General features: G+C 49.8%; 1 protein-coding gene and 1 long non-coding RNA gene across 2 annotated transcripts; one reads left to right on the top strand and one right to left on the bottom strand.

Moving 5' to 3' along the window:
• Positions 1-322: 322 nt before the first annotated feature.
• On the bottom strand, positions 323-16,532 carry MATN3 (matrilin 3). The gene is made up of 9 exons (XM_074210125.1): positions 16,528-16,532; positions 15,792-15,958; positions 14,368-14,934; positions 7,382-7,507; positions 6,288-6,413; positions 5,065-5,190; positions 3,400-3,525; positions 2,729-2,839; positions 323-533 (listed from the first exon to the last, which is right to left on the bottom strand). Exons 1-9 carry the CDS (start codon positions 16,530-16,532, stop codon positions 478-480), a joined length of 1,410 nt encoding a protein of 469 aa, XP_074066226.1. The 3' UTR covers positions 323-477.
• A 3,998-nt stretch (positions 16,533-20,530) lies between these two features.
• On the top strand, positions 20,531-22,941 carry LOC141493509 (uncharacterized). Its single transcript, XR_012470233.1, has 3 exons — positions 20,531-20,578; positions 21,132-21,370; positions 22,303-22,941. It is a non-coding gene; the product is annotated as an uncharacterized LOC141493509 (long non-coding RNA).
• Positions 22,942-25,081: the final 2,140 nt, after the last annotated feature.

Raw genomic sequence — 25,081 nt, 5'->3', positions numbered from 1 at the left:
CTGCTGTTAAGGGGGCCACTGTCTTTTTAAATCCTTTTGTAGAAGCACATAATCATTCCAAAATTGAATATCTCAATGAAAAGCTTAAGTCTGGACAGGGAAGAATCTCACTGTCCTTTTGTTTCAGTTTAGAGAGGTGCAGTTCTGGGAGAGGGGAGCATTGGGGTCTCTGTTTAAGAGACTCAGCCATCTAATTCTTGAGAAGTGGGAAGGGATTGTGCCCCAGCTTGGGGAGAAATGGAAAGCATTTGGGCACCTCGCTGCTTGCAAAGCAGTGTTTCTATACAAGTAAGTTAGTTATTCTCCATGGGGTGCTTTTTGCTCGAAGGGGAAAAAAATAGTCTCTGGAAATTCATTCCATTATTTGCTCAGTGATGTTTTTGGTGGCTGGGAAGCAGGCGCTGGCACAACTGTGACCAGGCCCCATAAAGCCTGTGGGCACACCTTCAGACTCCTGATGGGGCAAGGATGGCAGCTCTAGCGGCGGACCTGTCGCAAATCATTGACTTGTAACTTCTCCAAGATGTCGTCAAGTGACTCCTTGTTAAGATCAACATCGTTTATGGCAAGAGCTCTGGAAAAGTTGAATTTATTATCACATTTTCCCCATCGTTTGGTAACCTGAGTCCGCCTGGACCAACCACACTGGCAAACCACTGTTATTTTTACTAGTTGACACTTGAAGAGTGCCTTTCAGGGGAGGAATGCAGGGAAAGTCCCGGGACAGGCTGGGATCTCTTCCCGGCACGCACCAGCCCGCCCAACTCAGACATGGGCCCTGAAGTCAAAGCTTCTCCTCCTCTACCTGAAGCTCATTCTGCCAAGAAGAGAAAGCCCAGACCCCACAGATCTGGAGATATGATAGACGTTCTCAACCAGAGGGACAATGTATCCCACAGGAAGCCTCAGGTTCCACAGTAATCTCTTATATCAACTTCCTATTCAACCTTCCTGTAACTAAAGTGAGGGAGGAAATACAATAAAATTCTCTCCCCTTTGTCAAATTACCAGCTGGACTGAAAAATCAAGGGTGTCTCCTAAGAGTGGACTGTAGGATCAAGGCTCAAGCTGACAATTTGGGGAAGTACCAGAAACCCCAATGTGGAGTGGACTTTCTGATTGTCCCTGGACTGGAAAGACAAGTCCTGTCTATGTTGTCACTGTGGCTGGGCAAGGATGGAGCCTGGACGTGGATGAACTATGCAATCCCTACTGAATACTGAGCTTCCTCCCAAAGCGAGTCCTCTGCAAATGAATGGGAAGAGGAGCCATTCTCCTGGCAAGTAAGCCTTCCCAGGATCAGAGGACCACTGGTCTCGAGCTGGAAGGTCAGAGGCCATAATAATCCAAGCCCTTCATCTTACAGATCTGGAAGCTGAAGACCAGAGAGGGGAGGAGACTTCCCCAGAGGCAGGTAGCCCCAGGGGTCACCCAGTCCAGCTGGGTTCTGCTGCCCTGAATTGTCCTAGCAAGGTAAGTGCTCAAGGCCCCCTAGCAGTTGGGCATCACTGCCCAGGAATAGAAAATGAGGTGCTCTGCCAAAAAGCCAACAGTCAAGAGAAAGCCAATAAATCTGTATGCCCCGCCACCCCCCCAGACTGAGAACTTGGGAGCACAATAGAGTTGGCCTTGCTGAACTCTTCCTTGGAGGCCCCCTTTACTGAGCAGGTCCTGAAGCATCTCCAACAGGTTGGTCCTCCCAAGGCTCTTCCCCAGCCACAAGCACCCTCCCTTGGAATCATCTATTTTGGATTTCATTTTTTTTTTTTAGATTTTTGCAAGGCAATGGGGTTAAGTGGCTTGCCCGAGGCCACACAGCTAGGTAATTATTAAGTGTCTGAGACCGGATTTGAACCCACTCCTGACTCCAAGGCCGGTGCTTTATCCACTATGCCACCTAGCCGCCCCATGGATTTCATTTTCTATAAGGATTGTTTAGCTTCCAAAGAATGGGAACTCCTAAAGAGCAGGGGCTGTCTTGGGTTTGTCTTTGGGTCTCCATACACACAAAGAGAGCCCAGGAAATGCTAAACCAAGGAAGAAATGAAATTCCTAAGTTCGGCCCTTACAGCCTGGCACCCACCTCTTGCCCCTCCAGCCCTTCTCCCCACAGTGGGCCAGCTCTCCATTCACTCTGCTCCACTCCTATCTCTGGGGAGGCTGCCCCCGGCCAGCAAGCATGTATTAAACACCTACTAAGGGCCAGGCACTATGATAGACAGAAAGGCAACTAGGTCCTGCCCTCAGGGAGCTTCCATTCTTCCATTTCTGGCACATCCTCCCTCCTCCCCCTGCCTCCTTAGGGAGCCTCATTTCCAACAAGACTCAGTGTCAGCTTCTATGCAACTCGTTCTGGATCCTCGATGATGCTGCTAGTGCCTGGCCTCTTCCTCCTCTTCCTCCGCTTCCATCACCACCAAATCACCTTTCCTCTCTGTCAAATAACCCTTACCTACCCACCTGCCCTTCCCCAGCCAGTTTCTTGAGGAATCACCTACTTCCAGCCCCTCCCACCGTGCCTGGTACCTAGTAGATATTTACCTCCCACAGCATCTGGCACCTAGTAGGTGCTCACCTCCCACAATGCCTGCCACATAGTAGGTGCTTAATAAATGCCCACTGACCAGTCAGCTGGCTGACTGATCAATTGAATGGTTGGCTTAACTGCAGCATGGGAATCCTCCCTGGAGGCAGAGAGGAAGGAGAAAGAAGTGATAATAAAGGATATGCTTGGAGGAAAGTCTCTGGAGGCGGGAGGTGACCCTCTCCTGGAAGGCCAGTGTGGCTTCACAGCCGCAGGCGTCTTCAGTGGAGATCAGTCCCTGGGCTTCCTCAATGACTGCAACAGCGACATGAAGCACAGCTTTAGAACAGAAGGGACTTAAGAAACTAGTGAGCCTGCGGACTAATTTTGAAGGGGCATTACAAATCTACAAGCTTGGGCTGCCCCTGGAGGGGAGAAGTGTGGAGTGGTAGCATTCTCATACTTCAGTAGGACACGTACCAAACCGGAGCACCTAATCACCCTTCAGAGAGCTTGGATTGATCAGCGGGTTGTCTCTCCTCTAAAGCAGATTGCAACTCCTCTCTGACTTACTAGCATTACATTGGACTGCCCAGTGTCATCTTCCCAGAATTCACCCTGGGATTCACCCCTCTTGAACGGCAGACACAGGGTCCCTTACTCACTGGCTCTAATGCTCAAGAACCTTGGCAGGGTTGCGCCAAACCATGAAGATGATTTCAGGCCCAGTTCTTGCTCCCACATCCCCTCAGCCTCCACCTTCCTACAAAGAGAACAGCCTTAAGGCCATTCATGAAGGTTCCCTAAGTAATGATGAGGCAGCACCTCTGGGCTCTCAACCTTGGCAGCCTCCCCACCCCCACCCCAGACCTTACCTGCACATGATCTCCCATCTTCATTCAGGCTATAACCTGGGTGGCACTCACAGTGGTAAGCTCCAGGCCCGTCACTCACGCAGAGATGCTCACAACGGTGGGTGTTCAGAGCACATTGGTTCCGAGCTGTCCAGGGAAGCCCAGGGGGGCAGGAAACATGTCCAGATGAAGCACAAAACAAAACCCCTCAGTCACAAAATGTCAATCTGGTTTCTTCCCAGAGAAAAGAGGGTCCCCCTGAGCAGCTCAGGACACACACACACACACACACATACAGAGAGAGACACACACACAACACGCACACACTTAAATGGACAAAGGCTGCGTTGGTCAAGAACCCAGCACCACCACCATTCTATTTCTTTCTGAGAAACCTGTGTGTCCTCCTTCTTCTGAAGGAAGCCTGCACACTCCCAAGAGTCATGTCAGAGAACCCCCAGAATATTCATGAGTCCTCCCATCTTTCAGGGGCCTGCTCCAACCTTGCCTGCCTTGTTCTGCCTACCCAAGCTTAATGTCTTTCCTTATCCTCAGAGAATCTAGTGCTAGAAAAGAGCCTTAAGCATCTAGTCCAACCCCCCCACCCCCATTTTACAGGTTCAAAAACTGAGGCCCAGAGAAATAAAGGAACTTGACCAAAACCACAGGCCCAGGAAGCACCAGAGCCAAGCCTCACACCTGAGTCCTCTGGCCCCCAGAACCAAGACTCCTTCTCTTCTCCCACCTCCTCCCTAGCTCCAGGCTGACCTCTGGGAGAACACAGATGGGCATCTGATACATGTTCAATAAATAGGGGTCAGCAGCTCTGCTTTCATTTTTTTCTTTTTCAGAAAAAAAAAAACGGGATGGGATTATGGAGTGGGTGAGAGATAGAGAAAGAGAAGGAAGACTACCCTGGTCCTAAGTAACTTTACAAGTCACAGGAAGGCTTCAAGACCCAAGATGGATTCTCTGAGGTGGTGTTTTGGGAGGCCAAGGGTAACACCAGAGAAAAAGATGGGGATGGGCTGCAACCAGCACCAGTGGAAGGAATGCCCATATCCATACCCACAGAATCACAGCTTCAGTCAACAAAGGACAAGTGAGAAAGTTTATCATCAAATGAGAGAATTGGGAAGTGATCTTCTGGTCCCTCTACTAACCACTAAGGAAAAGAGAATACAAAAGCTGTAGAGCAGAGGGGAGGGAGAAGGCCTAACCCCTGACTATGTGACCTTGGAATCAAATGACAAGTTGGACTCAGTGGTGTCTGAGGTCCCACCATTCTCTGAGTCGATAACAAGGGTGAGAGCCCGCATCCCTGCATCCCTGGCTAAGGGGTCATCCCCCTTGTGCCCATTCTGCCACAGCTCAACTTAGGGGGAGGCCCCATCATCCTGGGAAGGTTCAAGTTCAGTCTCCTTCAACTTTCTAGAATCACTGAAGAATCTGGTCAGAGATGAACATCTGGCCCATCACGCTGTGGAATCCTCAGAGGGGGGAATCTTCTGGAACAGCCCAGAGGCAAGCCCTCCTCATCTGCCCCTTCTGGGTGGCTCAACTGTCTTACTTCCTTTTGTACCCACTCAGTGCTTCAATGCAAACAGCAGGAGCTCAACAAAGCCTCATGGGCCCAGCTGAGAATCCTCAGTGAAAAGCTCAAGGATGGCAGCCAAGGGCTCTTACCAGAACACGTCTTCTTATCCTGATTCAAGACGTAACCTCTGTAGCACTCACAGTGGTGGGCACCGGCCCCGTCACTCACACAGATGTGCTCACACTGGTGGGTTCCAAGGGCACACTTATCCTGAGCTGCCAAATGCAGGGACCATGGCAGAGAAGAGAAACAGAATGACAAAGCTGACTGCCAAGGTTCTGGTCTTGGGGGGGGGGGGGGGACGGAGGAGACCCTGCTCTGATCCTGGGAAAAGGGAGAAGGCCCCTGGAGTCTGAGGAGACTAGCTGGACCACTGGCTTTGAGCCCAGATGCAGAGAGGAGCCGGCTGAGCAGGGCCCAACCTCCCCCAGGGCCTGACCAGCCATCAGGGATACGTCCAAAGACTGTTCTCTCCCAAGGTGAGAGATGCTTGAACAGGTTGATTCTCCTCCTGTGTCACAAGGTCTCTGACACCAGCTGCCAAGGACTCAGTGTGGGCTATCATAGGAAGGTCTGGGTTCAAATACAGCCTGATATGGTCTAGCTGTGGGACCCTGAGCAAGTCCCTTCATCTGTAGAAGACTCAATGTCCTCACCCACAAAAGAGGCTGGTCTTGCTCTGTCCCCCTATGTGGTTGTGCTGAGGCTTGGCAGCCTGGAAGGCCCCACCGAAACACCAGTGAGGAGGATTCTTGGCTTGCTTGCCTCTCATGGGCATAACCCCAGCTCTCCTGAGGGAGCTGGATCCTGACCCCCCCCCAACCCTGGCCCCCAGACACCCTGGAATGCTTGGAAATCTTCCCTGCCCCAAATAACCAATGTGGGCAGGCTGACTGGCTAGAGGGCAGGGGGAAAGCTTAGATGAAAGATATGGCAGTAAGCAGACAACTAAAACCAGACACCCTAACCTGGAGCTGGAGCCCCAAGACTTGGCTGGTAGGAGATATCTGGGAACCTCCACACGTCTCCAGATCTGGCCGCTCTGGGGTTGTTTCCTCTTAGTCTAGATGGCATGATGGACCCTCCAGCTCACACACATCCGGGTAAGACCCTGTGACTCCTGTGACCCCATCATTCAGATAAGGAAACTGAGGCCCTCCGAAGATCCCTGACCTCTAGGGTGATCAGGGGAGAGCTGGGGCAGTCCTATTCTGTGCCCGGCCAGGGTCCCTTCCCCACATCCTCTACCATTGTTGACACCTGGGCATCTCACTGGCCTAGGGCAGAGGCCCAGCCTGACCCTGATCCTTACCTGAACAGGTTTTCTGATCTTCATTCAGGAGGTAGCCTTCATAACACTCACAGTGGTAGGCACCAGCCCGGTCACTCACACAGATGTGCTCACACCCATGGGTGTTTAGAGAACACTTATCAACAGCTGCCAAAAGACAGATACACGTGGGCTCATAAATCAACAGGTAGCCAATGAGGGCACGGCGTTGCATGGGCAGAATGCCAGCAGTTAGGAGCTTTGTCCTACCCATCATTAACTAGTTGGTCACCTCTCATCTCTGGCAATCTCCAAAGTCCCTCCTAGATGTGCATTCCAGGTCTTGAGTTTAAAGGTCCTGCTGCTGCCTAGAGGTGTCAGAGCCCTGAGTTCAAATCTGTGCTTAAACATTTTCTAGGTAAGTGACCCTGGGCAGATCACTTAACCTCTGTCTGCCCCAGTTTTCTTGCCTATACAATGGGATCACAACAGTCTCACCCCCCCCACCAGGGTTTTTGTGAGGTTTGAGTGAGATATTTGAGGCACTTAGCCCAGACTTATTATACAGTGGGTGTTTAATAAAAGCTTGTGGCCTTCCCTCCCCCCTCCACTGTTCTATGTTTGAAAGTCCCTCCCAGTTCTGGCATTGTTTACTCCAGGTTCTGAGGTTCCAGGCCCTAGAATTAGAGGTGGACTCAATTGTTCCCAATCTCAGCCAATAGTAAGGTGAATCCACCCATTTCTGAGGATTCCCTCTGTGCTACAGAAGCCAGTCCTGGCTACAGATTGGACAGCTGGAATCCATGGGAAGCCTTCCAACTTCCAGCGGCCTCTTTTTGCTCTGCCGCTAATGGGAAGACCCGCCTGAGTCTTACCTGTGCACGTTTTCTGGTCTTCATTCAAGGTGTATCCTTGGCTGCATTCGCAGTGATAGGCACCACCTCCATCACTCACACAGACATGTTGGCATTGATGTGTCCCTAGCGCACATCTGTCCAGAGCTAGCCGGAAGAAGTTAGGGGAAAAGTCTTTGTGAATTAGGATGAATATGCTAACGTGCAACCCTGGGAAGCCTTCCAACTTCCAGCGACCTCTCCTTTCTCTGCTGCTAATGAGAAGGCCCCCCCGAGTCTTACCTGAGCATGTTTTCTGGTCTTCATTTAAGGTGTATCCTTGGCTGCATTCGCAGTGATGGGCACCGTCTCCATCACTCACACAGACATGTTCACATTGATGTGTCCCTAGCGCACACTGGTCCAGAGCTAGCCGGAAGAAGTTGGGGGAAAGTCTCGGTGAATTAGGATGAATATGCTAACTTGCAACCTAAAGTTTCTTTTTTTTAAGCGTTGCTCTTCAGGTCATGTGAGCAACCAATGGTGGCCTAGACATTTTCTCTGATCCCCATGACCTCCCTAACTTCTCCAAAAGAGAAATTGGGCTCCAAAGATAAAACACCTTTAGCTCTCTCCATGGTCTAGGAAATCTAGAATTGAAAAGGGCTACAAAAACCAGTGCTCACTTGCACGGAGCTTACTCAGCATACCTCTCCCACCTCCCTCACTATCAGCATAGAGGTTGCATCCCTAGCGACATGGCACAGGCTTACAATAAGAACCCCCCCACACTCTGGTCCTCCTTCCCTCCATCTAGCACCATAGTGACCCTGGCTCCTGGCTGTGAAAGCACTCAGGAGCAAAAGCTTGCCAGGCTTCACAGCCCTGGAGCACCGACACTGCAAAGTTCTGAACTGCTAATGTCTGGACAGATACCTCTGTAGAACCAGCAGGGCAGAGCCAGGCCAACAACCCCATACACCAGCAGAGCCTGCCCCAAGGCGGACAGCCCTGGAGCATCGGAGCCACAAAGTTCCAAATGCAGAGACAGGTCCAAAACCCTTTGGAACAGGAGTGGGACAGGACACTGAGTAGAGGGAGAAAGGGCCCCGAGTGGCACTTCCCCAAGTCTGAGGGAAAGAGCAGACCCACCATTGGGGCCAGGTCTGATGATCCAAAAGTCAAGTAGGGAGGAGATCCAGGCTGGAGAAGACACACCTGTGACCCAGACCCCCAAAAATCATAATTAGAGGCAGGAAAGTATGGGGTCAGGGGAAGACCAAAATTCCCAACAGCTTTGGGAAAAAGAAGATTCAAACCCCATGAACATAAACAGATAAATCAACAGGGAAAATAGGAGCAATGGAATGAAATATGGCTTTCATATCTAGTTAATGAATTCAGGCATCTATGAATAAATACTGCAAAACAAAAGGAAATGATCCAATATCTCATGAGACAGAGAACCTTGTGGAATTTGAGGCAAATATGGAACCACAGCACACTCTTCTGAAGTGATTCAAAAGAGAAATGCAAGTTATGAGAGCAGTGTGTGGCCTGCACAGCAAAAATAATGGGGAGAATATGAAAACTGGAATCTCGGATGACTGAATCTTAAAGACACAAAAGGGAAAATAATAGATCAGGACACATATAAGTGAAAGAAGCGGGAGGAAAGGTGACATTGAGAGAAACTACAGTCATTATGCAAGCAGGACATAGTGAACTTGAAAATAGGATGGGCAGAAACAACCTAATGAACATAGATCTGCCAGAAGTACATGAGAGGACAAAAAACACCTTAATACCATAATGAAGAAAATAATAGAATGACCTGGAACTTCTTAAGATCAATCGAAAGAATTAATAGATCACACTTCAAAAAAAAAAAAAAACTCCAAGACCTAAAATGTCTTTTAACAATTCCATTCAGAAATAAGTTCTGGGGCCATCTAGGTGGTTCAATGGATAGAAGACCAACCCTAGAATCAGGAAGACCTGAGTTCAAATCCAGCCTCAGGCATTTGATACTGTGTGACCCTGGCAAATCACTTAACCCCAATGCACCACAAAAAAAAAAAAAAAAAAACTTCTGCAAGCAAACAAGAAAAAGACCTTTGGTACAAGGAATGGATATTTAAATAGCACAAGACTATTCTTCACCCAAAAGAAAATAAGGGAGAGAATGGAATAATGTGTTCCAAAGGGCAATGGACTTAGGACACAGTCCAGGGTGACTTATCCTGCAAATCTGAATTTAACCATATAAGAATAAAGATCGATGTACAAGAGTTCCTGTTCATATCAGACTATAGATTTAGAGGGACCTTGGAGTTCATTTTGTCTAAGGTCCTCATTTTATGGATGAGGAAACCGAGAGCCAGGGAGATGAAACTTCCCCAAGGCTCTCCAGTTACAGTAACTAGCTCAGCTGAACACAAGCCCCTTTCATTATCCCTATTTTATAGGTAAGGAAACTGAGGCACACGGGATGTAAGGGTCTTGCTGATGATCACATTCTCTGAAGTGATCAGATAACACCCCAACTACACCACCCCCTGCAATCCCTGCCACCTGAAGACCCATGCACAGTGGCACCGGTAAACTAACGGGTCATTGAAGGTCATTCAGTTCTCAGTGGACAGAGGAGATACAGACACTCAGAACCGGTAATTTGCCGGACCACACAGGACCACACTGGCGAATCCAGACCTCTGACTGTGAACTCAGCATGCCTTTCTCTCAGTCTCCCTCTTAGCTTCCTTTGTCCACTCACAGCCCTACCCTTTTCCTATTCAATGGTCACAATTTATGCGGGCTATTTTTCTGGCTCTATTTATTGTGACTTAAATTGGTGCTTCAAGGGCAGTTCTTTCCAGACTTTATATTCTTATATTCCCACAGGAGCCACTCTTATTATCATTGCTATTTCATAGATGAGGAAACTGAGTCTCACAGAGGTATGATAATGGAAAAGAAAATGTTCTGGACTTGGGATCCAGACATCTTGCTCACTAGCTTTGGGATTCCCCTGAGTCAACCACTTCACTCATTCCTTTGACCTTTGGTTTCCAAGTCTGTAAAATGGAGAGACCCACAAGAATTGTGTCACCTTGCTCCCAGAGTCATGAGAAAAATGCTCTGTAAATCCAACAACAGTGTATCGTGATTATTAATGAGCAGAAGCCCAGAAGACAGAAGATAAGTGGTGGAGGGGTGGGCTGATGGTGCCGAGCATTCAGCAGAGGCCCCAGTATGGTGATGGGGCGCCATTAGTAAGAACTCTGGTTACGGGGCAGCATTCCATGGCACTGTTGTCCCTTGAAGGATTGCTTTAGCCTTTCTCTTACTGTCAGCTATCTCAGTTGTTTCAAATTTTCTACAATTTAAACTATTGCCACCTTGAATATCTGCTACTGTCTTTTGCCCTTCTTGGTCTACTTAGCACTGCACACAGCAGTTGGTACACAGCAGGTGCATAATAACCACTCGCTGACTTGGTAAAAATCTTGTGGCTCTAGTCCTTTGCATGTTTTCTGCCCTTTAGATGGACTGTGAGCTCTTGGAGAGCAGGGACTGGTTGTTTTTTCCCTTGCTTTGTGTCCGCAATCATTTAACATAGTACCTGAAAAGTCAGGTTGTTGTAGGCACTTGATAAATGCTTGCTGACTTGGTAATTTAGCACAGTGCTTTCCCACTCAATATTCATGAAACTTGCCCACACTGCAGTTCACCCCTCCCATCCCATGGGGTGTTCTCTTTGTATTAGAACATAAGCGAGCTGAGGACAGCAACTGTCTTGACTTTCTGTCTTAGTGTCCCCAGCTCTTAGCATGGGAAGTGCCTAGGAAAGACTCATTCATTCACTCATTCATAGGAAGCCCTTGACAGAATGCCGTTTAGATTCATTTGAACGAAATGAAAAGGTCTTTGACTTCAGATGACTTCAGTCTTTTTCCCAGCCTGGTTCTGCCTCCCTGGTGACCATCTCTGCTACTGGCCCAGGCCCAAGGATGCAGAGACACCTGCCCTACCTCTCAAGAGCGGCTTTGTAATTCCCACTAATTTTGGATCAGCTTGGAATGCCAGTCACGTTCTGCCAGAAGTGGAATGTTGAAGACTCGTGGGAGGGTTTCCAGCAAGATTTGTCACAGAAAAATCATTGACTTCAAACTCTTGGCTCAGAGTGATGGACATGGCCAAATGCAAACAGGAAAGGAAGTTGGGCCGCCTTTCAGACCAGTCCATGTGAATGTGTGGCTGGTCAGACAGAGACACCTGGGTGTGGAGGAGTGGGCAGGAATGTGGATTTGGGTGAGTGTGTGGATCATGAGTGTTTGTATGAGTGTATGTGTAGGTGTGCATGTGTGTGTGTGTGTGTGTGTGTGCTCACAGGCCAGGCTACCCACCTAGCTCCAGGAACTCTGGGGAATGAGCTCATTGCTGAAGGGAATCTGAAGGGACAAACCGAAGAGAAGTCAGCACATGAGAGGGAGGACAGCTGACTGACATCCTTCATGGTGACATCTCTTTGCAAGCTAAAGCCGCAATCTGAGCCCGATGGAGGAGCTCTGAGGCTAGGGGCTGGCGTGTCTGTGGTGGGCAGGCAGCTCCACTCCTACTGTCCTTGGCACCTGGACAAGGCCAATATTTGCCCAAGAAGGGCCTTTTCATTGAGCAGGATTTCTAGGGCATGGAGCACCACATGTTGTCCCAGGTGGAGGACAGCAATGTCCTTTTCCTCCAGACAGAACTTCATTTTCTGTCCCTGAACAAATAGCCCTTTTGTGGCAGGGATGGAGAGTCCGGGTCTGGGCTGCTGATGCGAGGTGCTCCCAGCCTGGTGCTGGGACCAGAGTCTGCTGCTGACCTTCAGGGTTCCAGGACCAGGCAATCAGGCATGACAGTACTGGATAAATAGAGAGCCTTTTTTTTCCTTGGTCCCCTAAGATCTTCTGTTAATCGGGCACCAGAGGGGCTAATGCTGGGGCTAGCATGCTTAATGACTGCAACCCTGGACCTGGAATCAGAAGACCCCGCCTCAAACCCTTCCTGCCCCTGCTCCCTGGGGGAGCTGGACAAGTCTCTTAGGATCCTTAAGCTTCAGTTTTCCCATCTGTAAAATGGGTACAACACTGACAGGATTCACTCACAACTTTGGAAACCTTCAACTACTCTTATTAATAGTAGTATTTTCATAACTCTACCAAACATCCATTTAGCTGTAGGGTGAAGGGAGGCCAAGGAAGACTCCGGTGTGGCTGCGTTCCAGCCCTTGCAGGGGTCTTTACAACAACAAGGCAAATTGTATCCACAAGCCTCTATCTCCTCCCCTGTAAAGAGAGGGGATATTGGACTAAGTAATGCTAATGGTCAGCTGCTTTGGGGGTATAACTTGGGATAACCAAGTTATCTTTGATCCTCACATCACCTTTGTCAGGTATGATCATGCCTGTTTTACACATGAAGAAACTGAGGCCAGAGAGGTTTCCTTGAGCTCCTGTCCTAAGAGGCGAGCCTCTGACCAGCCTGTGCCTGAGGTCACCTCTCTCTGAGATTCTGAGTGAGGCCGAGCATCTATAAAGCATATTCACTCCAGGTAAGAGAAGAACGACCCGCCCCCCCCATGCACACATACACATCCTTATAGAGATGGGGAGGGGGATAGATAAAGGGTTGAGGGCATTGCCCAAAACATCAGACTTTTTTAATATACCAGTAAATTTTTCTTTTCCTTCTCTACTATAAGGGGTGGCTCACTCTCTGTGAGGGGTCTGGGCATGTAATACAGTAACAAAAATAGATAATATAAAAACAAGCTTTCAATATAAATTTACATTTTAAAAAATAATTTCAATCATCCAGGGGATAAAGTACGGAGCTCAGATCGGTTTTCCAGAACCTCACTGCTCCTAGGATTTCAAGCTCTGACAAATGAGCTTCACTTTGAGAAGCCTACCACCGCCCCCCAACCAAAATGGAGGCACTGATGGCAGGATGAGAGAAGCTACTGACTCAAGACTCCAGGGCCTGAGTCCTCGGAGCTTTCCCCTCAGCTGTGCCCCTCAAAGCTGGCTCCCCAGGCTCTCCACCCACCCCAGGGGCTGCAGCTTAGGAACCCTCCCCCTTGGCTGCTCCCCCTGTCCCCCAAGGCTCTTCCATCTTGTTGCCTCTGCTTCCCTGAATTCAAATACCTTCCCTCTGAGATTATCAGCCCTTTACAATCTCTATCTTGTTTGTATGTAGCTTATGAACTCCCTGTGGACTGCGACCTGTAGCTGCCTCTCTTTGGATCCCCAGAGCCTGGGGCACCGCAAATGATTAATGCTTATTAGCTAACTCATAGACCAAATGATCAAAGGATCAACCTAGAAAAGTTAGAAGCACATGACTAACCCCACCTACTTCCCCCAAATTCACAGGAGGAGTTGGAGAGCTCCCTAGTCCTACAAAGGCCCAGGAGCTAAGCCCTTGGAGATACACACCTGAAGGCAGGGGAAGGAAGGTTTTAGTTCTTTCTCTCAAAGCAATTAGGCAGAACAAGAAGAATAAACATGGTGTGGTTGTTTAGGCTTAGGCTCCCTAAGCTTCATTCCTACAAAGTGGGTTCACTAAATATAGGAAAGTGTTTCACTCCCCAAACAAGTGGGGGGTGGGGAAGAGCATCAGAAATTTTTCAGAATGTCACAGTAGGGCTGGGAGCACGCTCAACCCCCTTGGGGTGTCCTCAAGTGAGGACAATGAGGCCCATGGGGGGCAGCTTCCAAATCTAGGGATCCTCCACCACATAAGTCTGCCCCCTGCCCATCAACCCTTTCTGAGTCTAATCCCTCATCTGTAAAATGAAAGGGAGGGACCTAAATGAACTGTGAGGGATTGGTATCCCACATCTGCCCATATGACCCTGAGTAGATCTGACTAGAACTCCACAAGCTCTGTGATCTTAGATAAGCCCAGTAGCAACTCTGGTCTCTCTATTTTGCCATCTATAAAATAGAACAAGATGATCTCTGGGAATAACAAAATAGATGTTCCAGGGAAACTTTAGAAAACTTGTATGAACTGATGCAGAGTGAAGTGACCAGCAATTATTGGAAAGATGAACAACAAAGAAAGACTTGAGATCTCTGATGACCACAATAACCAACCCCAAAGCCCAGAGGACAGATGATCAAAGAGGCTAGCCTAGTCATGACAGAGCCAATGGACTCAAGATGCAGAATGAGACAGATCTTTCTAGACATGGACTTGGACAGTAGAGGAATTGAGGATCTGACCCTCTGCCTTACCACAAAAAGTTTCCCGGAACTTCGAAGTCACTTTCTCGATCACTCCATAGGTCTCCACGTAAAACACATGGTCTTCAAGAGGTTCACTGGCAACTGTTCTCAGTGACTGCATGTCTGCCCGGTCCACACCCACAGCATAGATCTCGATGCCAGCTGCTCGAGCCTGGGCTGCCACCTCCTGCACTTCGTCCTGGGGCCGGCCATCGGTCACCATAATGGCTACCTTGGGGATGTTGGAGGTGGCAGTGCGGGCCCCAGCCTCAACCCTGAAGGCTTCATCCATGGCTGCCTGGATAGCCAAACCTGACATGGTGCCCGTGGACAGCGGGATGACCCGGGACACGGCTTGTTTAACAGATGCCTTGTCAGAATAGGTCTGGAGATGAAACTCAGTTTTCACGGTGCTGGCATAGTTCACCAGGGCCACCCGAGTGGCAGTCGGCCCAATGTCCAGGCTGTCAATAATCTTGGTGACGAAGTTTTTCACTTTGGTGAACTCCTGAGGCCGCACGCTTCGCGAGCTGTCAATGATAAACACCAGGTCCAAGGGTCGGCTCCTGCAAACTTCTGTATGGAGGAGAAAAAGATGGAGATAAAGAAAAGACTGACCATCCATAAACAATATGGCATGATTTCTGAGGACCAGCCTCCCCCATAGTCTCAGCCTTTCTGCCTGCCACTCTCCAGAGTGGCTTTTCCCAGAACTGTCTGGCCTGCATAACAATAGAAGTAAATCAAACATCTATGAAACACCTCCTGAATACTCAAATCCCTGGGGAAGATAACAAAGATTTTAGGATTTTTCATGTAGAGCTGAAAGGGACTTTAGAGATGATCAAGTACCACCTGTCTCCACCCCCCATTTTGTAGGGGAAATGTTAAACATGATTGCACATGCATGACCTATATCACATTGTTCACTGCCCTGGGGAGGGAAGGGAGGGTGGTAGAATAATGTGGAACCAAAAAACTTGCAAAAGGATGAATGTCAAAAATTATCTTTGGAGTGGCTAGGTGGTGCAGTAGATAGAGCGCTGGCCCTGAAGTCAGGAGGACCTGAGTTCAAATCCGGCCTCAGACATTTAAAAACTGCCTAGCTGTGTGGCCTTGGGCAAGCCACTTAACCCCATTGCCTTGCAAAAAAAAAACTAAAAATAAAGGGGTGATTAAGAAAATTATCTTTGCATGTAATTGGGAAAAATATAAATAAAATATAAGTCATGTTATAAATGAGAAAACAGAGGCAGACAGAGGGGAAGTGACTTGCTCAGGGTCACAGCACTAGTATGCTTCAGGGACAGATCTGAATGCAGGTTTTCCTGCCCCGGGTGCTCTTCAGCTATTTGCCTCCCCAGAAGTCTGTGGCTGTCCTTGTGCCTTAGAGGAATTTCATGGGTGGGTGTTCCAAAAGTGCCCACAGAGACCTTCACTGAGGGCAGGATATTCAGGGATGTGCTTGCTCTGCAGAGCCCCCATCTCAGCTCCTGCCATCTCTCTAACACAGAACCTGAGGGAAGTGGCCTCTGAAGAAGCCAGCCCGGAGCTGAGCTCCTCACTCCAGCCCCTCTCACCCAACTGCTTCTCCAAGGTCCTAAGCCAAGGGAGAAGAGAGAGACCAGGTAGGGACGACAAGCAGCCTACTGGGGTAAAGGCTCCCAGGTTGGGACCGGTCTCATCAGCCTCAGGAACCGAAGAGACCTCAGAGCGGGGAACTAGAATCTCAGGAAGCCAGACTTGGTGGGGGGGTCCCCAGTGGCATCTACCCCACTGCAACAGCCTTGGCACCCAGGTCTCTGTGAGGGAGGGTGAGTCCTCCCTCCCACCCAGCCGCGACTTAGGCAACCCAGCCCCACTCTAGGACCATCCATCTCCCACCCACTCTGGACCACCCAGCCCTCCCTGGAGGCTGCCATCTCTACTCTGGAACCATCCATTTCCCATTAAAGGTCTCCCATTCCCACTCTGGGCCCCCCCAAATCCCAACCCCTCCCTCAGAGCTGAGCCTCGGTTGGCCCCTGCTTGCTGCTCCTGGTTCCCAGCCTAGAGCCCAGCCCGCTAAGGCGCATCCCTCCTCTGTTTCCCTTAAACCTTGAACCCAGATCTTGTGGCCCCCTGAGCCTCTTTGGGTTCCTGAACCCTTTGACTTTTCCTAACACTTACTTCATGCCGAATGAATAGGAAATCGGAAATTAATTCGGGTTTTCCACGGCTGTTCCCCTTTGGGGAAAAGAAACCCCCCCCTTTGTCCCCCCCCATGGTGCCTGCCCAAGACACCCCTCCTCCGGCCAGCCCTCCCACCGCCCCGGGGATGAGCCGGTCGGGTCCGGGGCCTCGGACGCCCCCGCCCCGTCGGGCAGCCGCCCCGTCGGGGGTCCCTCACCTGCGGCGCCGCCCCTGGGCCCCTGGGTCCCGCTGGTCCCCGCCGAGCCGGGCGCGCCCAGACTGGGCCGGAGGCCGCCCCCCGGCCGGCGCAGCCCCAGCTGGCGGCGGCTCCGACGGGCCGGGAGCCCCCAGACCGGGAGCAGGAGGAGGAGGAGGAGGAGGAAGGCGGAGAGGCGGAGAGGACTGGCCCCGGGCCGGCGGCCCCCCAAGCCCACGCCCGGCTGCATCCCTGCGGCCGCTCCGTCTGGACCGGACCGTCCCGAGCCCCGTCTGGACTGACACGGCCCCGGCCCAACTCAGCGATCCCGCCGCAGCCCGGCCCAGGGGAGGAGACACCCCACCCTCCGAGGGCTGGGCTCGCCCCCCGCCCCTCCCCCGGGCATCCCGCCCCCTCCCATCTCCGGGATCCTACTCCTCACTCTCCCCACCCCCGAGGTCTCATCCAGTCGGGGAGGCACAGTGGAGGATCCCTGAGAGGGAGAGATCCCCCCAAAGCTGGGGGCTCCACGCATCTCCACACACACCCACTAGCCTAGCCATGGGCAGAGAACCCAAGCTCACCCCCCAAGGTAGGGAAGAGACAACCCAGACTAAGACAACTGGGCACCCAGCACTCCCAGCCTTTACCCACGGGGGAGAAACAGGGCAGGCTTTCTGGAGGTGTCAGGAGGGCAACTCAAAGTTGGTGAAGAGAAAGAACTGGGGCGAAGGGACCCGAGTCCACACAGAAGCCAAAGGTCTGGCGGAGGAAAGGCCCCAGGGGCCCACAGGGAGCCAGGCCCCCTTCCTCTCCAGAAAAGGAGACTCCGAAATGAAGTCTCTGGACCTACTTCTGCCATCTGGGCCCAAGTTGGAGAAGACACAGTACGGTTATCGGCAGCTAACATGGACTAAGGAGTTCATGCTCCCCTCTAACCTTTCTTCCATTATTGTGTCCTTAGAGGCAATCTGAGGAGAGGGCCCATCTTGGAATCCAAAGAGCTGAATTGAATTCTACCTGGAAGAGTGACTTATCAGAATAAGACACTCAAGAAAGTAAGAAATGATACTTCCATTAAAGGACCATCTCATCTCCTTTTTTCTTTTGTTTTGATGTTTTGCAAGGCAGTGGGGTTAAGTGACTTGCCCAAGTTCACACAACTAGGCAATTAAGTGTCTGAGGTCAGATTTGAACTCGGGTCCTCCTGATTCTATTCACCACCTGGCTGCCCCTCATCTCCTCATCTCTTCCTTCTTCACCTTGATATTGTCCATCACTCTCGTCACTTTGATACCATCTTCTAAGTTTTCCTGAATACGGTTCTCTTCTGGCCTGTCTAACCTCTCCTTCACAGTCTCCTTTGCCAGATCACCCTGCCCAGCATTCCCAAGAATGTCCCCGTAACCTCTTCTCTTCTCCCTCTAGATAACTTCCCTTGGGATCCCACCAGCTCCCATGGATTCACTTCTCATCTCTCTGCAGATGATTCTCAGATCTCTGATCTGAGCCCTACATCTCCAAATGGACATTCAGTAGACATCTTCAATTCGGCATGTCCCAAACTGAATTCATGAGCTTTCCCACCTCCCAAGTCTTTCCTCCCTTTTCCCAACTTTCCTATTACTCCTGACATCCTCAGCTCCCCCCCTCCAGCCATGCCACCTTCAGTTCTGTACTCTCAATCCACCTTCCCTTGCCCTAAAACCAATCAATTGTCAAAACCTGTGGATTCTACTTCCACCACATCTGCCATAAACACCCCCTTCTCTGCTCTGATGCTGCCACCCCTGATTATCTCATTACCTCACACCTAAACCATTGGAGGGGGGAGGGGAAGGGGAGAGGTCTGCCTGCCTCAGATCTCCTCCCACTCCTGTCTGTCCTCTTTTCAGCTGTCAAAGTGATCTTTAAGCATAGACCTGACCAAGCCACCTCCTATACCATAAACGTCAGTGGCTCCCTACTGTCTCCAGGATCAGATTCAACTCCTTCCCGCATTTTCAGTCTTCCTGCCCTTTACTCACCTCACATACTCTGTGATCCCAGGATGCTGGCCACCTGGTTGTTAGTCAGACAAGACCCTCCATCTCCAGCCTCTGAGCATTTGCTCTGGTTGTGCCCCAACCTGGAATCCTCTCTCCTCATCAACATCTCCTGACTCCCCTAGCTTCCTTCCCATCCCAGCAAAAATCCCACCTTTTCTCCAGACGACCTTCCTCAAACCTGAATGGCAACTGGTGTTTCCCCCTCTGTTGGCCATCTCTGATTTAGCCCTCTCCATAACTGTACAGAATGTCCTGGAGAACAGACTTTCTTTTCTTAGTAGCCATTTAATAAATTCTTGTTGCCTTATTGAGCCTTACAAAAAAAAAGTTTTGGTGACTCTTAATTGGTGCTTTTGTAACCCAGTTCTTTTCAGATACTTCCCCTCCCCCTCCATTCTGTTCAGTGAGCCTTCCCTTGTAGCAAAGGGGGAAGGGAGGAAACAAATTAAGACACACTGAGCACATCTGATAGAGCAGGCAACATTTCACACCCATAGTCCTCCAGTTCTTCAAAGAAAGAAAAGATTCATTTGCTGATCTTTGGGTCCAGATCTTTCAGAATCAGCCAGCATCCAGCCCTTTTTGCTCTGTGTGAGCTGTTTTCCTTGCCGTTGTCTGTCTACATTGATTTCTGCTTACTTAGATTCAGGTGATGAAATCTGGCTGACGAGCCCCATCCATGGACAATGAATCCCTCAACCATCATGCCTATATTGAGTGTTCTCTGTGTGTCTGTCAGCCTCAGAGTTCTGGAGGATAGATCCTTCCAGGGTGACAAAGGATGAAGCAGAACCCACCCTCAGGCCCCATATAAAGATCGCTGGCCTAGAAACAAGGAGGTTACAGGAGCAGCACTCATCTAAAAGGGGCCCTGGGCCAAAAAGAGACAGAAGTGGGGGTGGCGGGGCGGGGGGGATCGGGAGAGCCAGAAGGGACTTCTGATGACCCATACAGCAAAGGAAAATTCTGAAGCAAGGATCCTGATGAGGCTCCTAGAGGGGAGGAAGACTTGCCCAGGATCACACAGCCAACATCTGGCAGGGCTGGGGGAGGATGGAGAGCAGCAAGACAGAAGCCCAGTGTTCTGTACCCTCCCCACCAAGGGGCTGGTCCTGATCTGGATCTTCCATGTCTGAAGAGGCCACAGCACTCCTTGTCTAAAGCTGCCTCTCCCACCTCCAAGGCAAGCTGCGTCTGGGGGCCTGCCCCAGGTTCTCCTAAAAGAGTCTTAGAAAAGTCAAGGTGGCCAGGCCACCTCCTGGCAGGGCTGGGCAGCCACAGGCACGCGATGCTCCCATCCCTCCCAATGGAAAGTCAAACACTCCTCCCGCACACATGCTGGGACAGCTCCTCAAAGGCCTCCAGTTAGCAGCAAGGGCAGGCAGTGTAGCCTCAGGACCCTCCTAGAAGCCAGGGCAGCAGCAGGAACAACCTCCACCCTTCAGGGTCACAAAGACCCATTGACTTGGGCATTGGGGTGGTGGGGAATAATGGGTTTCCCATTGCACAGATGGGAAAGTTGAGGTTGAGTCTAACTGGGGCTCCTAGCTTAAATATTGGTCTCATTTTAGGGAGATTTGACTCCCCTAAAATCCAACCCCGCCCTAGAAGAGTCTCAATGTAAGGGGGGGGCAATGTAGTTCATGCAAGATATGGGCAGGAAAAATTGGAGATAATCTCCAAGGGAGGGTGGAGCCCTAAGTGGGGTTTGATCTGGGGCTTGCCCAAAGCCAGGGTGGCTGGGAAACAGAGATGAGGAGAGAGCACACTTCAAGCATGGGACCCAGTCAGAGCAAAGACACAGGTCTGCTGCAGTCTTGTTTAAAGAGCCAGGGGCCAGAGTCTCTGTGTGTGTGGAAGGAGGAAGACTATTGGAAATCTAGGAAGGAGATGAGTTCTGAAAGGACTTGGAATGTCAGGGAACTTTATATTTATATTTGAGCCTGGAGGCAACAGGGAGCTACAGAGGTTTATTAAAGAGTGGTGGGGGGTGGGTCAGACCCGCTGGTCTGACCAGTACTTAGGAAAGATCAGTTTGACAGTAGAGGATGGACTAGGGTGGGAATGGGGGAGACTTGAGGAAGGCAGCCCCACCCCCCCAGCAGCTACTGCATTAGTTTAGGGGTGAGGTATAAGGGCCTACACCTATGGGTGGTTGGGGGGACAACGTCAGAGGATAGAAGGAGCATGTAGATGAGATGTTCTAAATTAGAAACAACAGGACCTGGTGACAGATCGGACAAGAGGCTCCGGTGACTGGGAAGATGAATCACTCAACATTAAGAGGGAAGTTAGGAGGAAGGGAAGTTTGGGGGAAAGATGACGAATGCCATTTTTGCTGTGTCTACACTGGACAGGCTATTGGTGACCTAAGAGTGGGGTAAGGAGAAAGGTTAGGACTGGACAAACAGATCAGAAAATCATCAACATCCAGATGATGGGCAAGCTGGAGAGATCCCCAAAGGAAATCCTGGAGAGGGAGGAGAGAAGAGGACCCAGGACTGAACCCTCCAGGGAGGCTCCCAGTTAGTGGGGCTGATCTAGCCCAGGCCTGGCATCATCCACCACTTATCTGTGCCTAGAGCCACTGTGTAAGGTATGTGGGGAAATGAACTCTATAATCCCCAGCTCATTGCTGACAGGGATCCCATGATGGACACAGCTCCTTCATTTGACAGATATGCAAACTGAGGCCTAGAAAGGGGAAGGGGCTCAGTCAGTCACACTACAGATCACCAGTGGCAGATGCTGAATATAAACCCAGCTCCTTCGGACCAGGCCTTTGTTCTGTCCTGTGCTTAGCTCTCTCCCTGTGTTCCCAAGTGAAGGATGCTCCTTTCAGCCCGATTTATTGGCTTGGGAAATTCTTTTCCAAGTGCTATGGATGCCCACTCACCAGGACTCAGCTGGGGCCCAGGCCTCTTCAAGTGGGATGGTTAGGCACAAATACAGCAGAAGACAGGGGAATGGCCCTGGGAGGGGGGAACCTGTGGACCCCTAGCTGATGAGTTCTGTTGGTTGTTTGTCAAATCAGTTGGTTCTACTTAGATGGTGCAATGGAGTCAAAAAGACATGAGTTCAATTTTTTTTTAGTTTTTGCAGGGCAGTAGAGTTAAGTGACTTGCCCAAGGTCACCCAGCTAGGTCATTATTAAGTGTCTGAGGTCAGATTTGAACTCAGGTCCTCCTGACTCCAGGGCCAGTGCTCTATCCACTAGCTGCCTCATGAGTTCAGATTTAACCTAGTTGTGTGCCCCTGGGCAAGTCACTTAACTTTCATTTACCTGTTTTCTCATCTGTAAAAAGGGGGTAATAACAATATCTACTTCCCAGGTTGTTGCAGAGCAAATGAAATAATGACTATAAAATGCTTAGCCCAGTGATGGCCACAGAGGTGGCCACAGAGGGAAGAGAGCAGAAAGAAAGGGAGGGAATGGGAAGTCCAGGGCCAGTGGCTACCTTAGGGTGAGGGGAGGACCAGGATCTGCCCAGAAACCACCCATACCCCTCATCCCACTTCTAATTCCAGGCACTGGGCAGCTCAATATCGTTTCTGTATTCCTGCTTCGAGAATGAACAGAGAGGTCTGTTTATTGGCCAGCAGCACAGGGACACAAGCTCAGTCACATCTATTGGGCAGCTCCCCAGGCACTCCTCTCCTTGATGCTTCTGATGGTTATGGTTGCTGTCTATGCTCGGAGGACAAAATGACATCACTCTGTTGGAGTCAGGGTACAGGGTGTCCGACCGACCGTGGCTGATCCGACCAATGCCAGCTCAAAGTCTCCACCTCAGGTCAAGAACAAATGGTTCTCAAGAACATTTAGAGGGAAGATGGCTCTACATTTACACGTCTCACATTTCTTTTGAGCATTGCAATTCTGCTTTGCTCCTAGAACACAGCTCCTTCTTTGATAGAGGCAGGCCATGTTGGGCGATTTCTGCCAGTTTTTCCCGTCACCCAGTCAACTCCAGAGTTCTTCAGAGAGACCCTGAAAGTGTCCTGGCATTGCTTCTTCTGACCTCTGTGTGAGTGCCTGCCACTTACTGTTTTGATTGCTTATACTTCACAAGGTATCTTGGGGTATGAGGGCTAGATTTGTTTTCCTTCCCTATATTTTAATTTATTTATTCTGTCATTGTTGGGTTACCTGCCCTGCCTCCAAAAAACTGCAGCAATGAACTTATGTTTCATGTAGTTTTTATTCATGATTTCTTGAGAAACAATTAAGATTGAAATGGACCCACCCAGATCTGTTGATAATGATGACATTTAGGCAGCTCGGTGGCACAATGGATAGAATACTGGCCCTGGAGACAGAGGGCATGAGTTCAAATACACTTAATTACCTAGCTGTGTGACCTTGGGCAAGTCACTTAACCCCACTGCCCTACAAAAACTAAAAAAAAAAAAAAAGATGACGATGACATTTGTCCTTTGTTCTTGAAGAAGACCATGACATCAGGGAGGTGATGCCATGACATGCACATGAATTGGATTGGAGTGAGAGGGTGGTGTGTTAAGTCCCTAGGATCACCTCCTCCTTCAGAACCATGTGAGTCTAGCGGCCAGATACGGATTGGGACAATTGGCCGATAATAGGTCCCAAACCAAATCTTGCTCATTGTTTGGGTTTTGATGACTCAGAGTGAGTGTGAACAATAATTGTTTCAGCTCTGGCCAGAAACTCTGAGTCTTCCCCTTTCAGATTGATTCTTTTGGGAAGTCAAACTAGGGCATCTTTTGTCTCAATTCTTCCCTAGCCACCACCTCTGAATGGGTGTGACTCAGTCAAACTGAGCCCTGGGGAAGACTTAGCTTAAAAAGACCAAGGTTTCCCACTGCATCCAGGGCCATCACCAGTCATCCTGACTGTCTTGTCATTTGACCTAGATGGCTCTGGAAGAGACAGTCCTACCTCACTTAAATCCAATTCTCTTTCGAGTCAAGATATCACCTTTCCAATGTCATTGGTCTTCTTTGAGAATCAAGAATGAATAACAATAGCAGTTGTCTTTTGGGAAATCTCTATAAAATAGGCACATGCTCAGTTAGGGTTTGAACCATGAGGCTAGCTTTGTCTCTATGGTAGAGTTTGAATGCTTGGTGGTTTCGCTCAAGAAAGGACCACAGAGTCTGTATTCCATCTGGCCAGGTGATCTTCAGAATCTTCCTAAGACAATTCAAAAGGAAATGATTTCCGTTTCCTGGCATGGCGCTGGTAGGCTGTCCAGTTTCACAAGCAGAGAGCAATGAGGTCAGCGCAACAGCTCTGCAATTTGGTAGGCGGCCTAATTCCTCTCATCTCCCACACTTTGCTTTGGAGCCTCCCAAACACAGAGCTAGCTCTGGCAATGTGTATGTCAACGTCATCATCATCTATATGGACATCTCTGGAAAGTCCACTGCCAATCCACAGCATTCAAACCTTCTCCATTGACTGTAACTGATGGTGCCACAGTATGGATGGTGTGGTGCTGGCTGGTGGAGTCCTTGTAGTCAACTGTCAGGCCAAAATTGGCACAATTGCAGCCCAGCCTCAGAGATTGAACTAAGTATCCCATTATCTGTGACAGATAGTCATGCATCAACTCTCCCTCCACTTTAGTCTTGGCTTGTAGCCTTTTCATTTGAAGAATTTACTGGTAGTGCAGGAGCTGACCTTGATGCATGTTCATCCTTGTATGATAATATCATTAAAAAAATCATGGGAGGGGCAGCTAGGTGGCATAGTGGATAAAGCACCGGCCCTGGAGTCAGGAGTACCTGGGTTCAAATCCGGTCTCAGACACTTAATAATTACCTAGCTGTGTGGACTTGGGCAAGCCACTTAACCCCATTTGCCTTGCAAAAAACTAAAAAAAAAAAAGCATCCTCCACTCCCCAGAACCATGCAAACATGGGATATACAAAACTGATATACCCTGTGGCAGAGCCACATAGTCCAGGTGACCAAACTTTGATATCACTTTCCACATGCCCTCACGACTGAGAGTATCAAAGACCTTCATCAGATCAATGACCAGACTTCTGTTCTGCTCCTTCAGGAATAGCTCCTGAAATTGTTGGGCAGCAAACACCATATCATTCATTCCTTGGCCCTTTCTGAAGCCACATTGGCTTTCAGGGAGGTGGCCATCTTCCAGGTGAAGGACTGGCCTGTTTAAGGAGAACTCTGACAAGAATCTTGCCAGCAATGACCGAGACAGAAGCACCCTGTGATTGTCACAGGACCATCTGTTCCTTTTACCTTTATAGAGATGGACAATAGAGAAATCCTGGGGGATAACCTCCTCAGATCATATAA

Source organism: Macrotis lagotis, chromosome 1, assembly GCF_037893015.1.
Source record: "Macrotis lagotis isolate mMagLag1 chromosome 1, bilby.v1.9.chrom.fasta, whole genome shotgun sequence".
NCBI classification, from domain to species: domain Eukaryota; kingdom Metazoa; phylum Chordata; class Mammalia; order Peramelemorphia; family Peramelidae; genus Macrotis; species Macrotis lagotis.
The sequence above is the reverse complement of the archived record's forward strand: the minus strand, read 5'-3'. Positions and strand labels throughout refer to the sequence as shown.

Excerpts from the sequence above, each read along its gene's own strand:
- MATN3 (XM_074210125.1), bottom strand. Across the intron at positions 5,191-6,287 it reads AGATCAGAAAACCTGTTCAG|CTCAGGATAAGTGTGCCCTT; the intron begins GTAAGGATCAGG and ends TGCATTTGGCAG. Across the intron at positions 534-2,728 it reads CCAGAGACTTTCCTCCAAGC|TTGACGACATCTTGGAGAAG; the intron begins ATATCCTTTATT and ends ACAAGGAGTCAC.